The sequence below is a fragment of the Mus caroli genome, chromosome 18, assembly GCF_900094665.2.
Source record: "Mus caroli chromosome 18, CAROLI_EIJ_v1.1, whole genome shotgun sequence".
NCBI classification, from domain to species: domain Eukaryota; kingdom Metazoa; phylum Chordata; class Mammalia; order Rodentia; family Muridae; genus Mus; species Mus caroli.
This window is the reverse complement of record NC_034587.1, coordinates 34240478-34257977: the sequence shown is the minus strand read 5'-3', so window position 1 is coordinate 34257977 and position 17500 is coordinate 34240478. Positions and strand designations below refer to the sequence as shown.

Genomic DNA, 17500 nt, shown 5'->3' with positions numbered 1-17500 from the left:
AACATCGGCACATTGTCGTTCTCATCCAGCACAAACACCTGTAGAGTCACATTGCTGCCCAGGGCAGGCACACCAGCATCCCGCGCGCTCACCTGGAACTGCAGCAGCTCCAGCTCCTCATGGTCCAGAGGCTGCAGCGCGAACACCTTGCCGCTCTCCGCGTGCACAGACACATAGCTGGACAGCAAACGCTCGCCCACCCTCCGCTCCACCAGTGAGTAGGACACCAGCGCATTCTCCTGCGCATCCGCATCCACCGCTGATACTGTGAAGATGTGCGCACCAGGCGGATTGTTCTCCTTCACAAACACCATGTATTCGGGCTGCGCGAATGCAGGAGCATTGTCGTTCACATCAGCCACCTCCACGGACACGCTGGCTGTAGCCAGCAGCGAGGGAGAGCCCCTGTCCCGGGCAGTCACAACCACATCATAGTTAGAGATGGTCTCTCGGTCCAGGGCGCTGTCCAGCACGAGAGAATAGTAATTCTTGAATGTGGACACCAACTTGAAGGGGACATGATTAGTCAAGGAGCAGGTTACCTGCCCGTTGACCCCTGAGTCTAGATCAATCACACTGATCAGGGCAATAATTTTCCCCAGCTGTGCATCTTCTTTAACAGGGAGCCAGAGTGTTTTGACATTGAGCTGTGGAGCATTGTCGTTAGCATCTACAACTTCCACAAGAACCGTACAATGACCAATCAGTGGTGGGAGGCCCTTATCACGTGCCTCTAATGGAATCTTGTAAGCTTTACTCTCTTCGAAATCAATCATTCCTATAACTGTAATCTCTCCACTCACAGAGTCCATGTGGAACTTGGATTTTATATCTGAAGAAACATCACTAGAAAATGAGTACATAACGTCCCCATTCACGCCCTCGTCCAAATCTGAGGCATTGACTTTGATTACCAATGTTCCATTTGGAACGTTTTCTGGCAATTTCACGGTATAGAGAGATCTGTCAAAAACTGGAGCATTGTCATTGACATCCAGCACTGTGATGAGTAATTGAACGGTGCCGGTCAGCTCCGGTTTGCCTCCGTCGGTGGCCGTGAGCAATAAGCGCATCTCTGCAGCTTCTTCTCTGTCTAAAGGTTTCCGCAAAACGAGCCCAAGAGGTTTCACCTGCTCGTGGTTGGGCGGTACATCCAGAGAGAAATGTTCATTGGTGCTCAGTCTGTAAGTCAGCAGAGCATTGGAACCGACATCTGCATCTGACGCGCCCTCTAGTGGAAACCGCGAGTCAAGCAGTCTGGACTCCGGAATAAACAGAGCCTTTTGTGTCGCTGGAAACATGGGAGGGTTGTCATTAATGTCCCTCACCTCTACCTCCACGTGAAAAACCTGCAGCGGCCTGTCCACGATCACCTCCAGGTGGATGCTGCACTCCGCGCTCCGCCCGCACAGTTCCTCCCGGTCGATGCGAGAATTCACAAACAAAATGCCATTCTGCAGATTTACCTCCAGAAGGTCCCCAAAACCCTTTGAATCCAACTGAAAAAGACCAGGAACCAGCTCCGGCAGCTCCAGCCCCAGGTCCTGCGCGATGCGGCCCACGAAGGTGCCGTGTTTGGCCTCCTCGGGGATAGAGTAGTGGAGCTGGCCGCTCCCCACCTCCCAAACTGTGATGAGCAGAAGCGAAAGCACTAGAAGCTGGTCCTCTGGGACTGCACCGCCTGAACACAGCATCTCAGGAGCTTGGAATTTCCAATTCGCTTAAATTGCCTCCAAATGAAGAAATAACCACTGACTCTCAATTCCACCCTGCCGTGTTCACCATTGCTCATCAGACTAAATAAGAAAGGAGCGTCTTTTCTCCCGGAAAAAGGATGGCTAGACCAGTCTTTTAATCAGAACGAATAAGGCAGCCGAGAGCGACATCAGGCGGCCCAAAGAGTAAGTACATATTCGGTAAATAGACATTGAACCATTGAACCTTTTTTATTCTCTGAATTTTATCATTGTTGAAATAGAAAACCACCTTTATTTTTCTAGAGGCATTATTAGAGAACTGACTTCGGAAACTATGAAATGCCATGATTACAGTTCTCTTGTGTCTGGGAAAACGGTCCACAAATTTTTAAAATAATGATGAAAATGGACAGGTAATTTAAAATGGTCAGTTACATAATCACAAATGTTAAATTCGAAAAGCATTTTCGTTCTGTAACTCAGGATCATCCACATTCCTAAATGCTCGATCCTGATGAAATAGACTGCTCTGTGGGTCAGGATGCACAGGAAAGCTAGGCACCCAGAAATTTACTGATGAAAACAAACTTTTTATGCCAGATGAAAGATATCAGCAAATATATGCAGATGAAGTCGTTTTCTTAAGTAATTTCATGAACTGTAAATGTATAAAGTATTTCTAAAATAGAATTGAGTTGAACAACCTTTGCGAGGAGAAAATAGGATATGTTTCTCTTTATTAATATTTACATAGCCTGTTCCCATCATGCTTTATTCTTATACCCATATAAAATGATTGTTTTCAACTATTGTCTTATGTGAATAGCAATCTCTTCTTTATCTCCTGTAAATCATTTATTGTATCATCCCATGGTACATTTCAACTTCAGTATTGTTCATTCAGGGTTTAGGGAGAGCTCTATTTTAAATTTATGCTTACCGTTATTTTCTGCCTAGGTTCTAATTAAGAACAACTCTCTTTTGAGTTATAGTCTCTCATTCAAACATGATTGATTGATTGATTGACTGACTGAATCTATTATTAGTCCTTTGGGGGGTCTACAATTAAAACGATGGACATTATTGATAATGATTCAAATGACTATGTGCCAAATACAGTGTTAGATGATATGAAGGACTTGTAAAAACAGCTAAAATTTAGGAAGAGGATATGATCAAGTCGCATCTGAGATCCAAGTAGATGTCAACAAAATAGTAAATATAAAGTCATTTCCACAAAGAAGAGGCTGCACAGTGCTTAAATTGTGTGGCATACAGGAAGCCAAAAGTCCTTAGAAGCTGAGAGCTAAAGTAATCATTTTATGTAGAGCATTTTGATAGAAAAATAAGATGATAGGTATAGACAGGAATTATGAAAGATATAAAGCCAACCACAAAAAGAAAAAGAAAAAAAAGCTTGCTTTCTGATTTGTTTCAGTTGGGAAAAAACATACAATCTACTTATAAATGATTATGCAGTGTCATTATATTGCTAACATGCTATAAGAGTTCAGAGTTCCAGAAACATGTAATTCACTTCCATTAAATAAAACCATTCTCTTCTAAGAAATGTGCTCAACATCTAATAAGTATATAATGTCAGAGCAAATAGAACAGAAACAAGAAGCAACGGGAGAAAAAAGAAGTTCTAGAATTTAAATGTTGAAAGACAAGGAACGTATCTCAGGGTTTTAACAGGTTTACTTCCAAAAAGAAGAATATTTCTGTGTGAACTAATACATCCTTATCATTTTGAGTATTTATATAATGATTTATAAGTTACATTTCTATCTACAACAATATAATCACTACATACGGTGATCTTGGTCTTTATTATTTTGTTAAACAATATTAAATGTAAATTTAATGTAATTTTTGGAGAGAGGTGCTAGATTTTAAACTTGGGTCTATGGACATGCTATGAAACATTATTTTTTTGTAAAATACATCAACTTCTGCACAAAAGATCAACAGAATAAGAACAGCTATTGAGCAGTCAAGGATGTTCAGAAAATTATTAAATTACTGAAAATAGTGTAAAGCTTCCGTACCAGTAAAATAAATAAATAGAAAGAAAGAAAGAAAGAAAGAAAGAAAGAAAGAAAGAAAGAAAGAAAGAAAGATTTGAAATGGTGAAACTTGCCATATCTCAGCACTCAGGGGACTGAAACAGGATTGTGAGGCTTATGTAAAACTGAAATACATGAAAGACACCCTGCTCCCCCCCCAAAAAAAATAGAAGGGAATTATTCAGCATTTTATGACTAAAAGGTTTAAAACAGTAATAAATGTTACATCTTGAAACTAACAGAAATGAAATGAAAAGATAAAATGATAAATTAACCTCATGAAATTGATTATTGTATCATAACCAAAAAAGATATACCTTTCCAATAATACCACAGAATATATTAAAAACTCAGAGAATAATTAAATTTAGATGCTTGGAGGAATGCATTCCCATGGATGTCATCTAAGTTCTGTTCTGAAAAACTGAAATCATACAAAGGCTATAAGCATCATACAAAGGCTAATATGAAATTGCTTTTGACAACTTGAAACAACAAAGATTGTGCTGTATGAATAGCCAGTATGTGACATGTCCCTTGACCTCAAGAGTATCAGGCCAACCTGAGTATGTAGAATCTCAGATGATAAATAAATAAATAAATATACGACAACACAAAAGTAACAAACCAAGTAAAAATTGTAACTAAAATAATGTTGAATTTTGACAATAGCATGTGCAAATATGAAATACCATGAAAGGAAATATGAATTTCTTCGAATTAAATATTTCTAAATATAAAAGAACTTACTTGAAAGCCATGATCGACATTTGAATCTTGCCCTTCCCCAATGACCTCTGATACTGGACGCGGTGGAAGACTAGGACTGAAAGCCATGAGGTCGGTCTTGGGTGGGCCTTCTCCAGAGCACACCCTTTGCCGCCTTTGCTGTGAGTATGACCAGCTACCCACCGCGCTGGAGCACACCAGCATGGGCTTCCCCGGAGCACAGGCTCCATCAGTGGGCGTCGCGGAGCAGCGCAGCGCTATGTACAGCAGCAGCGTGAGCACCAACAGGCTGGACACCGCGCAGATGGCAATGATCAGGTACACGTTGACATCTACCAGCGACGCCTCTGAGACTGAAGCACGACTAGAAGCCTGAGAAGAGGCCTTTGGTGCCTGGCTACTCTCAACCAGGGACAGGAGAATGGTAGCTGTGGAAGTCAGAGCTGGCTCACCATGGTCTTTCACCAATACCAACAGGCGCTGTCTGGGTGGATCGGACTCATCAAGAGTGCGTGTTGTACTGATCTCACCCGTGTACAGCCCAACACGAAATGGGCTACGAGGGCCCACTGAGGGTTGCAGTTCATAGGACAACCATGCATTGTAGCCAGAATCTGAGTCCACCGCCCGCACTTTTGCGACCACCTGACCCACGCTCACAGACCTGTGTATGAGATCAGTTGTCAAACTTCCCAAGCCTTCAGTACCAGCCAAAAGAATGGAAGGAGCATTATCATTCTCATCGAGTACAAACACCTGCAGAGTCACATTGCTGCCCAGGGCAGGCACACCAGCATCCCGCGCGCTCACCTGGAACTGCAGCAGCTCCAGCTCCTCATGGTCCAGAGGCTGCAGAGCGAACACCTTGCCGCTCTCCGCGTGCACAGACACATAGCTCGACAGCAAGCGCTCACCCACCCTCCGCTCCACCAGCGAGTAGGACACCAGCGCGTTCTCCTGCGCATCCGCATCCATTGCCGACACCGTGAAGATGTGCGCTCCAGGCTGGTTGTTCTCCTTCACAAACACCGTGTATTCGGGCTGCGAGAACGCAGGAGCATTGTCATTCACGTCAGCCACCTCCACAGACACGCTGGCCGTGGCCCACAGCGAGGGCGAGCCCCCGTCCCGCGCTGTCACCACCACCTGATAGTCAGCTGTGGTCTCTCGGTCCAGGGCGCTGTCCANCACAAGCGAATAGTAATTCTTGAAGGTGGACACCAACTTGAAGGGGACATGAGGATTCAGGGAGCAGGTCACCTGCCCGTTGGATCCAGAGTCCAGATCCGAAACGCTAATTAGAGCAATGACAGTACCCAGTGCAGCNTCCTCTCGAACAGGCAGGGATAAGGAGGTCAATGTGATCTGAGGCACATTGTCGTTCTCATCCAATACCTTCACTAAAACAGTGCAATGGCCCACCATCGGAGGGTGTCCTTTGTCCATCGCATCAACGCGGATTTTATAGACATCTACTTGCTCAAAGTCCAAATTCCCTTGAATTATGATTTCTCCTGTATCTGCATCTATGCTAAACTGCTCAAGAGTCCTGGGTGGCACCAGTCTATTAAAAGAGTACGAAATTGCTGAATTCGTCCCTTCATCCCTGTCAGAAGCATTCAGTCTAATAATTGTCGTTCCGTTGTCTGAGTTTTCCAAGATTCTCACTTCATACTCAGGGTGCTGGAAAGTAGGGGCGTTATCATTCACATCCAGCACAGTGACCAGCAGCTGACAAGAGCCTGTGAGCTCAGGTTTGCCTCCATCCGTGGCTGTCAGCAGTAACTTATGCTCAGGAGCATCCTCTCTGTCCAAGGATTTTCTTAAAGCTAGCTCAATCTGTTTACTTTCTTCGTTCTTTGAACTCACAATTAGTGCGAAGTATTCATTAGAGTCAAGCCTATAGGTTACAACTGAATTTGCTCCAATGTCTGCATCTAATGCGCCCTCTAGCAGAAACCTAGAGTCTAGCATTCTGGACTCTGAAATATGCAGGTTTTGTTCTTTTACTGGGAATACAGGCGGATTGTCGTTAATGTCTCTCACCTCCACCTCCACATGGAAAACTTGCAGCGGCCTGTCCACGATCACCTCCAGGTGGATGCTGCACTCCGCGCTCCGCCCACACAGCTCCTCCCGGTCGATCCGAGAATTCACAAACAAAATGCCATTCTGCAGATTTACCTCCAGAAGGTCCCCGCGGTCCTTGGACGCCACTCTGAACAGGCGGGGCACCAGCTCCGTCAGCTCGAGCCCCAAGTCCTGCGCAATGCGGCCCACGAAGGTGCCGTGTTTGGCCTCCTCTGAGACAGAGTAATGGAGCTGGCCGCTCCCTGCCTCCCAGATTGAGAACAGGAGAAACAAAAACAGCAGACCCCGGGAATCCGGACCTCCTCGCCGAGAAAACACCATGTCAAGTACTCCTTTTGTTTCTTTGAGAAAATCTGGTCTTGATATAAAGATCAACTCTTGGTCATCTGGAATCCTTTAATCCAGTTGAGCGGCTAGTTGAGCGGCAAATGCCATTGTTCGGCTTTTAAGAGATAGACTGCTATGAGAAAGTCTTGAGATCTGAACGAGGCAGACCTTGATAGACAGCGACATCATGTGGTTCGAAAAGGTAATGAGTCCAAAGATTTAACAACCTGGGCAATAATAGGGTTCTTTCATAATATAAATATTTTCTTTTCCTTTTTTATTATTTAATAGTAGACTCTTAGTGTTACAAGTGCGTATACGTTTATCTTCTCTCTGCTACAGAGATACCGTTTCAGTGAGAGATCTCTTCATAAGTAAAAATGTTTCTTCCCGATATTTTAAATACTGATCTACCAGTGATATCCTAATATTACTCTGAGTTCTGACCTGATAATGACATGCATATCACAAGTATAAACTTCCCTTCACACTTGTCTGTGAAAGAATTTGTTCATTGGCAGCTGGTTATTGAAATATATTATTCTATATAAACATATAATTCTAATTTTTCTTAAGTTTATATGTGTTCTTGTGAATTCTTGTTAAATCACTCTTGATGTTTTCAGTGAACATAATTTTTTTAAATATTTTGCTTACAAAATATTGGAAAATTAAGACACATTTTTCCAACAATCAATATATATATATATATATATATATATATATATATATATATATATATAATGTATCAAATGAGCCTCTCACATTTTCCTTTATAGATTCCTCAGCCATTGTAAATCCAAATAGTATTTCAATTTCTGGTCTTTGTTGGATTTGGATCCTTCTCTGCTCCAAAATATGAGCTTAATTCCAAAATTATTACTTTATCCTCTTCATACTCTTTGCTCTTTTCTTAATGAGATTCTTCTCTATGTCAGTGTCTTTACACTAGTTTATCTATTGAAGCATGTTTAAACTTATAACTACAAAAATAGTGATGGTGGTTCATGCCTTCCATTCTAGCAACAGGGAGGCAGAGGCAAGAGGATTGCTGTGAGTTTAAGGCCAGCATGCTCAGGACAGTCATGGCCATATAGAGAAAAGCTGTCTCAAAAATTCCAAAATAAATTTCAATACTTACCACCAAATCTAAATATTTGAACATCACAATTTCTATACCATTGACCATTCTCCAAATTTACTTAGACATATTCCCAAATTTATTTTTATTATTGGCTTTCTGTTGCATACAATATTTAGTTTCCCAAGACCCTTCCCATTTTATATATCACAAATGTTCTTCTTATGACTATAACTTCTACTGGAGTGCGTCGATGCCTCTAGCACACTTGCTTTCTATGGGACAAGTATGAAGACCTCAGACTCACATCAGGTCTTCTCCTTTTGTCTCTGACCACTTTCCACTGTGAATCATAGTTTACAGAAATACACCACATCTTCCTAAAAACCTTCTGTTCAAGAACTTTTACTTCATTTTTACCCATGAAAATGCTACCCTCACAGAAGTAAATTCTCCAAAAACTCGTTGTATTCTTTTTAAACTGGATTCAATAAGATGTATATTAATTGGAAGTCCTCTAGTGGCCTTATCACTAAACTGCTGATTATTTCAAAGAAATCTGTTGTTCTCTTATAGATTTCTATCCTTGCAATCTGTGGAGTACCTACAAAATTACATCACATTGAAAGTTTTAGTGTTTATAATTCTATGTAAATGTAATTCTAACTGAATAGTTTGAAATTCTAAAATTAAAGTATAACCTATGACTTTTTACTTGAGTTCTTAAAAATCTGAATGTTTGGGGATATGATAAACATGTAATTGTGTAATATTAATTGCTTCTTAGCACTTGGAATAAGAATATGTCAGAAGCTACAGATGATGTTAACTGTACTGAAAATGCACAGACAAGAAGATAAAACAGAATAAAGGAATAGAGTTTTCTATGACACTATTAAATTTATCCTCATTTTACTTACAAAAGACTATCTCTATAAATAGCATTAAAGACATCATTAAAATGGACTTACAAAATCTCTGTGAATTTTACAAACAATAAATATATCCCATAGCCAGCAAAGAAAAACTTGAAAGAGTTTATGATCTCCCAACAAAAAATCGTGATAGCTCATGAATATAAATGTTGTGGTAAGGAGGTTCTCCTGTCAACTTCTGAGGTGTCCACAAAATGAATGTATTTTAATTTTTATTAATTTGTTAGGAAGGCTTTAAAATGGTATATCCATGTAAGATAAAACAAAAAATTTAAAATCAATAAGACTATAAAATTATTATCACTATAAAAACCACAAATGTTCTCCATATGGACTATTCTTTAAACAGGATCAGAATTCGGTGTGTTTGTGGTAGGCTTGATGGTTACATCTCCTATGAGACCTGCTCACGAGTTGAGCACATTTGCTTTTATTTATACTGAAAAGAGAAAGAGCAAAATATTCTAAAACTCATCTCAAAGCATATATTAGAATTTAGCCAACTTTGAAAGTTGACATTCAGTGGAAACTAAACAAATACTTCAAATTTTAAAAATAATACAAGTTGCCAAGCAGTGGTGGTGCATGCCTTTAATCCCAGCACTTGGGAGGCAGAGGCAAGCAGATTTCTGAGTTCGAGGCCAGCCTGGTCTACAGAGTAAGTTCCAGGACAGCCAGGGCTACACAGAGAAACCCTGTCTCGAGAAAATAAAATAAAATAACACAAGTTTTGTGATCTACCTTGTGCACTGTGGATGTGTACGATGAGCAACTTAACTAATAAGTCTTGATTTAAATCTGACCAATGAAGTAAGATGCACATACTTGACATGATGAAGAAACAAAAGATGATGTATGCCTTGCAAGAGAAGTGCAAATATGCAGGAAAGAAGGTTTTAAAGTGTCATTATTTTTCTAAAACCGAAAGGCACGTTGCATATGTATTCATAGTTTTGGAATACAAAACAAGCCAAAGCCTCTCAGAATTCAGAGAAGTAAACACTTCAGTTTAAGAACTGAGAATAACTTTCGCTGTACACTAGAGTCAATTGGTCTGCAATTTGAATGTAAATATTACCCCTATATAAACAAGGAGTCAAACAAAAGAACTACTTAAGTCCTAATAGGACTATATTTTTCAATAATACTAATTATCACAAACATGGTAAGTACAATCCTACAAATGAGGTTTAAAAAAAAAAGAAAGTGCTACACAAATATTGTTGGAGAATATAAATTCTTGGAATAAGAAACTGAGATAATTCAACTTGTAAAGAAATTAAACCAATAATGTTGAAACCCATGTTGTGGTAGAATGTGCACAATACAAAGAAGGAGTACTAGGTGCGCATATATATTTAAATTTACTGTAAGATTTATAAAGGATTTTTAAAAGGTTTACTGCCGGATTTATAAAGGTGGATAAGCATTGGAACTCGTTAGAAGTGCTTGCCTAGCATGCTATGGGAACCAGCGTCTATTTAAGAAGTGTAGGCATTGAATAACACACTGGATATGCAAACACCTAATTTTGGGAATCCAATCGGTAAAGAATGTAAAGATGTTATTCATCTTAGCAAATTTTTATCAATATTACTGACCAACATAAATTACCAAATTTAAGAAAAAGAAACCCAAACTAGCCTGAAACTCCCTATGTAAGCCAGCTTGAACTCAAAGCTAAATACCTTTCTGCCTCAACCTCACTAGTGTTGCAATTAATAGGTTACATCATGAAAAATAGCTAAACTATTTTTTGCACGCCTGAAGAAAAAAATATTGAAGACTCACGTTATCTGTAGAACTGGGACCCTGAGGTAGACTGGGGCTGAAGGCCATGAGGTCGGTCTTGGGTGGACCCTCTCCAGAGCACACCCTCTGTCGCCTCTGCTGCGAGTATGACCAGCTCCCCACCGCGCTGGAGCACACCAGCATGGGCTTCCCTGGAGCACAGGCTCCATCGGTGGGCGTCGCGGAACAGCGCAGCGCTGTGTACAGCAGGAGCGTGAGCACTAACAGGCTGGACACTGCGCAGATGGCGATGATCAGATACACGTTGACATCCACCAGCTTCTGATCCACGCTGGAGGCTCCAGCTGACACCTTAGATGAGACCTTCTGTGTTTGGCCGCTGTCTACCAGAGAAAGCAACACCGTGGCTGTGGCGGTCAGAGAAGGTTCTCCGTGATCTTTCACCAACACTAACAAGCACTGCCGCAATGCATCTGTCTCCTCCAGAGCACGTGTCGTGCTGATTTCTCCTGTGTACAGGCCTACACGGAAGGGACTACGAACTCCACCTGCAGCTGGCTGCAGCTCATAAGACAACCATGCATTGTAGCCAGAGTCCTCATCTACGGCCCGGACTTTCGCCACAACCTGACCAGGCACCAAAGCCCTTGATACTACCTCATTCATTGTGCCACCAACCCCGTTAGCCAAAGGCCCCAGCAGCGTGGGTGCGTTGTCGTTCTCATCCAGCACAAACACCTGCAGAGTCACATTGCTGCCCAGGGCAGGCACACCAGCATCCCGCGCGCTCACCTGGAACTGCAGCAGCTCCAGCTCCTCATGGTCCAGAGGCTGCAGCGCGAACACCTTGCCGCTCTCCGCGTGCACAGACACATAGCTCGACAGCAAGCGCTCGCCCACCCTCCGCTCCACCAGCGAGTAGGACACCAGCGCATTCTCCTGCGCATCCGCATCCACCGCTAACACTGTGAAGATGTGCGCACCAGGGGGGTTGTTCTCCTTCACGAACACTGTGTATTCGGGCTGCGCAAACAGTGGAGCATTGTCGTTCACGTCGGCCACCTCCACGGACACGCTGGCTGTGGCCCACAGGGAGGGCGAACCGCCATCGCGAGCGGTCACAATCACATCGTAGTTAGCGATGGTCTCTCGGTCCAGAGCACTATCCAGCACGAGCGAATAGTAATTTTTGAATGTGGACACCAGCTTGAAGGGGATGTGAGGAGTCAGGGAGCAGGTCACCTGCCCGTTGGCACCAGAATCACGGTCAAATACGCTAATTAAAGTGACGACTCTTCCAGGTTGACTGTCCTCGGATACCGGGAGAGACAAGGAACTGACCGTCAACTGTGGAGTGTTGTCATTAGCATCTACAACTTCCACAAGAACCGTACAATGACCAATCAGTGGTGGGAGGCCCTTATCACGTGCCTCTAATGGAATCTTGTAAGCTTTACTCTCTTCGAAATCAATCATTCCTATAACTGTAATCTCTCCACTCACAGCGTCCATGTGGAACTTGGATTTTATATCTGAAGAAACATCACTAGAAAATGAGTACATAACGTCCCCATTCACGCCCTCGTCCAAATCTGAGGCATTGACTTTGATTACCAATGTTCCATTTGGAACGTTTTCTGGCAATTTCACGGTATAGAGAGATCTGTCAAAAACTGGAGCATTGTCATTGACATCCAGCACTGTGATGAGTAATTGAACGGTGCCGGTCAGCTCCGGTTTGCCTCCGTCGGTGGCCGTGAGCAATAAGCGCATCTCTGCAGCTTCTTCTCTGTCTAAAGGTTTCCGCAAAACGAGCCCAAGAGGTTTCACCTGCTCGTGGTTGGGCGGTACATCCAGAGAGAAATGTTCATTGGTGCTCAGTCTGTAAGTCAGCAGAGCATTGGAACCGACATCTGCATCTGACGCGCCCTCTAGTGGAAACCGCGAGTCAAGCAGTCTGGACTCCGGAATAAATAGAGCCTTTTGTGTCGCTGGAAACATGGGAGGGTTGTCATTAATGTCCCTCACCTCCACCTCCACGTGGAAAACCTGCAGCGGCCTGTCCACTATCACCTCCAGGTGGATGCTGCACTCCGCGCTCTGCTCGCACAGCTCCTCCCGGTCGATCCGAGAATTCACAAACAAAATGCCATTCTGCAGATTTACCTCCAGAAGGTCCCCGCGGTCCTTGGACGCCACCCTGAACAGGCGGGGCACCAGCTCTGTCAGCTCCAGCCCCAGGTCCTGCGCGATGCGGCCCACGAAGGTGCCGTGTTTGGCTTCCTCTGGGACGGAGTAATGGAGCTGGCCGCTCCCTGCCTCCCAGGCTGCCACAATTATCAGGAAAAGGAGTAATTGTTGGCTCTTCCAGTTGTATCCTCTCAGGTTTACCATTTCAAATTGCTGACGTTTTATTCTCATTCACGACAGTTTTCTCAAATTCTGGAGGCTTTTTATTTCTTCATTCCAGTCCCGAGATGCTGGCCATTGTGGAGCAACTGAAGAGTGAAGCCCAATGGAATCTTTCTAATGGAAATCGAATGGACTCTTCGTGACCATTTAGTGGCTAAGAGCGACATCATGTGGCCCAAGTAGTAAGTAGAATTTGCAAAATTTACAGTTATGCGTTGAAAAGTATATTCTAAATTGAAATTTTGTTCTTTCTTGTCAACATGTAGAGCAACGTTTCTCGTGCTTCTTCATGGTATTGAGTGCTTAACAGCTTTTAAATATTTAATTTTGACCATACTTTTCGCTTTGAGTACTAGAAAAATCTTTTTCCTACACTGTTTTAATATACAAACAAACCTAAAAGGATCTCTTCAATTTAAGACAAACCTAGTAAATAATTTTAATGTCAAGAAGACAAAGTGATAAACAAATTTCATATACTTTTATTGACTAGAGATACAGAAAGTCTGGGAGTCTTTGCGACAAGATTGTGTCTTAACGTAGCTTCTTAAGAAACAAGTATTGTAAATTTCTCTTTATAAGAAGTATATGTTCCGTTGTAGGAGTTCATGGTTCTCATGTTTATTTTCTCTTTCCACCCAAAACCTTGATTTTATGATTACATGTTTCTTTTCAATCAATATCATGTAGGTTATTTCTTTCTTCATACTATAAACCCATTTCATAAGCTAAATATTGGTGCTGACCCATCTACATTTTCCACAATCCTTTAAATCTTTGAATATTTTAATTTTTGAGAGTTAGTTTAGCAAGTGTAGTTTTCTTAAATGCTTCACCCCAGTGTTCCTAGATGCAAGTAAAACAATTACGTATGTTTTTAATGCCTCATAATTTTGATATTTGCCCACGTCAGTTTCTTAATGATTGGCACTCTGCTTGACGCCGGCAAACCCTTTTGTTATAACGCCTTCATGACTCGCTTAGTCCGTGTGGTTGGCTTTATGAACATTGCCTCAAATGTTCAGCACTTTTTAAATGACTTTACAGAAGAATAAAAAAATCTAATACTTACCCATGATATTCTCTTTATAATATTTTTCTTCTCTCATCTCATACTCTCTCCTGTGCAAAACGTACCCTGCAGCCCAAGTAGATTACACCCTGCTTTCAGAATCACTTGGAATTTTGTTGCACATCCATTTACTTAAAGTTATTTCTTTCCCAAAATACTGATTATTGTCAATATTCTCCCTAAGGAACTTCTCCATTATATAACCATTAATTAACCAAACTTGCCATTAATCTGGACATTTCCTTCATCTAAAGGGATAGGTGGACAGTTACATTCAGCCACACTAGGATGTACTTATTTATTCATTTACCTTTTTGTGACTCATAACACTGTTTTCTCTGACTGTCACATTAATATATATATATATATATATATATATATATATATATATATATGTCAACACAGAGTTTCTTTGTGTAGCCCTGGCTGTCCTGGAACTCACTCTGTAGACCAGGCTGGCCTCAAACTCAGAAATCCGCCTGCTTCTACCTCCCAAGTGCTGGGATTAAAGGTGTGCGCCACCATTGCCTGGCATATATCTTTATTTTTTTATACAAAATTTTGAAGCCATGGGTTGGGTTTTGACTCATTAGTTTTAAACAGAGACTGGACAATGAAATCCTTCTATACATTTTTAAATGTTTTACTTGGTGGATATAGCCATAGTACTTTTGTGAGCTATGTTCTGGTTACTAGATATAATTATCTATACAAATTGTCACTTTTGCTGTTGTTGTTTTCAAGACAACATTTCTCTGTATAACCTAGCCATCCTGGAACTTAGTCTGTAGAATAGACTGGCCTCAAACTCAGTGCTGGGGTTAAAGATGTGAGCCACCATCACCTAGCACAAATTGTGTTCTTTATCGATTAGAATATGCAGGATTAAATTTGTTACTCAAGTTTATAGGAGAGTTTAGAGCATTTTAAATATCATGATGTTATATTAAGTATTAGTTAAAATCACTCTGAATTCCTTTATGAAGAACAAAGAAAACTCGATTAGTGATTTATAGCATTTCAAGAATGAAAAAGAAAAGACAGTAGAAGCACAAATTCCAACTTGGTCATCTTACTGATACTGAGCGCTTCTTAAGTCGAAGAAAATGTAATGTGGAAGCTTAGGGTGCTCTATTTTCTGGGGGGAAGTGCACAATACAAAAAGTTAAAACGTTCTTTGGGAATCACTTCTATGTCTTGGATGTCTTTTAAATTCAAAAGCTTTTCTATTGCTAAAGTCTTCAATATTGAAAATTAACATTAAAAATAATTAACATTGAAAAATAATTGTTTTCAGAATAACGCATGGCACTAAAATGTTAGTGATAGCTCAGAATAATTCGGTAATACTGGCCTTCTTGAAATGAGAAAAACAAATAACTTCACATAAATGGAAATGATATGGAATTCATAATAAATATGCAGCTACTATTTGGCACACGCTATTATAAGCACCTTAGAAGTATCAACTTAGAAATTTTTTATATTTTTTCTGTATGACAGATATTATCATTATTTATATTCTAAATTTTGTAGATTCAGAGGAGGCCCATTAAATGAATTTCAAAGCAAGAGAACTGCAACTCACAGAGGTGCATTGACCTTTATGTTTGTTTCTTTATGGTTTTTCTTGAAGTGGGTAGAATCTAGGGTCTTGAACCTGCTAGGCAAGCCAACAACCACTGAGCCTAACACTGAGGTATTGACTTTATGTGAGTTTATTGGGTTAAAATGTAAGATTTCCCCAACTGCTACTATAGTGTGTGAAGTGCACTGATGAACTCATAGTAACTATGGGTGGGACAGGTTTCCTAAAGAGTACAAAATCTCCTTCACCCATTCTCTTTCGACCAGAGACACTCAACCTAGTCACTGTTCTTTATCCCTGAATGGCTGCAAAAATCAACAGTTAAAAAAGAGCTCTAGTTCCTCTAGGAATAGCAATGACTATGGAAAGAATCAGAAAATAACATAGTATGGATATTCGTTCGAAAGAGCAAAAAATTTGATATTGTTATATAGATCATTCATAGAGTGCTTGCCTGGCATGACCTTGGTTTCATCTTATGTACACCACACAAACACACACACAAACAGAGAGAGAGAGAGAGAGAGAGAGGGAGAGAGAGAGAGAAAGAGAGAAACAAAAAAGCAAGGAGAAAATGTGTGACCCAATTGTGTCCTATAAAATGTCCTATTAAAAACAATATATTCAAAATAATTCTCCTCCTAGTGTTAAAATACAAAAATGTGAATATCCTATGTAACTGCTCAGAAAAATATTAACACCAATATAAACTGTGTGGTAGAAAGGGACAAATGTAACAGATTTTTTAGCTTAATTTTTAAAGCTGTACAGCGAAGAATGTGCATAATAATGCTTAACTCCATTTACATGCAAGACCAAAACCCAATGAAGATTATGAGGAAAATAATAAAATTAAAATGCTTAGCACAATGTAATAAAAATTTTAAATGAGAAAATATGAAACTATAGAAAAACGCAATACAAATTTTAAATAGTTATGAAATCTTGGACTTACTCTTGAGCAATGATCTTCGTTTAAATCCTGCTCACCCACAACCGGACAAGGAGGAAGACTCGGGCTGAAGGCCATAAGATCGGTTTTGGGTGGTCCTTCTCCAGAACAAACTTTCTGTCTCCTCTTTTGTGAGTAGGACCAGCTCCCTACCGCACTAGAGCACACCAGCACAGGCTTGCCTGTCCCGCACACGCCCTCTGTAGGCGGAACTGAGCACCGCAGTGCGGTGTATACCATGAGGGTTAGAACTAGCAGGCTGGACACCGCGCAGATGGCAATGATCAGGTAGACATTGACATTCACTAATGAAACTTCCTGGCCGGTGATGCCTGCCGCTCGCGAAGAGGCTTTTGGAGTCTGGCTGTTCTCAACCAGAGACACTAATACGGTGGCTGTGGCCATCAGTGCTGGCTCCCCATGGTCCTTTACCAGCACTAATAGGCGATGGCGTGGTGAATCAGTCTCCTCAAGGGCACGCGTGGTACTGATCTCGCCCGTGTACAGTCCAACCCGAAACAGGCTCCGCGTTCCACCTGCTAAAGGATGCAGCTCATAAGACAGCCAGGCATTGTAGCCAGAATCTGCATCTACTGCACGCACCTTAGTGACCACCTGGCCAGCACCCACTGAAGGTGACACAAGCTCGCTCACTACACCACTAGATCCTTGTGTCCAAGGTCCAAGCAGCATGGGCGCATTGTCGTTCTCATCCAGCACAAACACCTGCAGAGTCACATTGCTGCCCAGGGCAGGCACACCAGCATCCCGCGCGCTCACCTGGAACTGCAGCAG

The 17500-nt window shown here is 41.6% G+C and overlaps 3 protein-coding genes across 8 annotated transcripts in view; all 3 read right to left on the bottom strand.

Moving 5' to 3' along the window:
* The window catches only part of LOC115029881 (protocadherin alpha-7-like), a 2499-nt gene extending 700 nt beyond the window's left edge, over positions 1–1799 (bottom strand). The window contains exon 1 of the mRNA XM_029472162.1: positions 1–1799. This exon is cut by the window's left edge and continues 700 nt beyond it. Within this exon, the coding sequence (XP_029328022.1) occupies positions 1–1694 (1694 nt within the window). The 5' untranslated portion in view covers positions 1695–1799.
* The window catches only part of LOC110285079 (protocadherin alpha-4), a 225915-nt gene that overhangs the window by 178153 nt on the left and 30262 nt on the right, over positions 1–17500 (bottom strand). Inside the window, exon 2 of one of the 6 annotated variants that reach the window (XM_029472215.1) lies at positions 16709–17485. The exons of 4 other annotated variants lie outside the window; for them this stretch is intronic. In XM_029472215.1, the coding sequence (XP_029328075.1) occupies positions 16709–17485 (777 nt within the window). Of the gene's footprint in view, positions 1–4516; positions 7145–16708; positions 17486–17500 lie in introns of those variants that run through there. One more of the 6 variants, XM_029472212.1, reaches the window with a different exon arrangement.
* Positions 10674–13151, bottom strand: LOC115029894 (protocadherin alpha-7). Its single transcript, XM_029472221.1, has one exon. The coding sequence runs from the start codon at positions 13100–13102 to the stop codon at positions 10679–10681; it is 2424 nt and encodes an 807-aa protein (XP_029328081.1). The 5' UTR covers positions 13103–13151; the 3' UTR covers positions 10674–10678.

Coding starts and splice junctions, on each gene's coding strand:
- LOC115029894 (XM_029472221.1), bottom strand. CDS start 13,102: ATGAGAATAAAACGTCAGCAATTTGAAATGGTAAACCTGAGAGGATAC.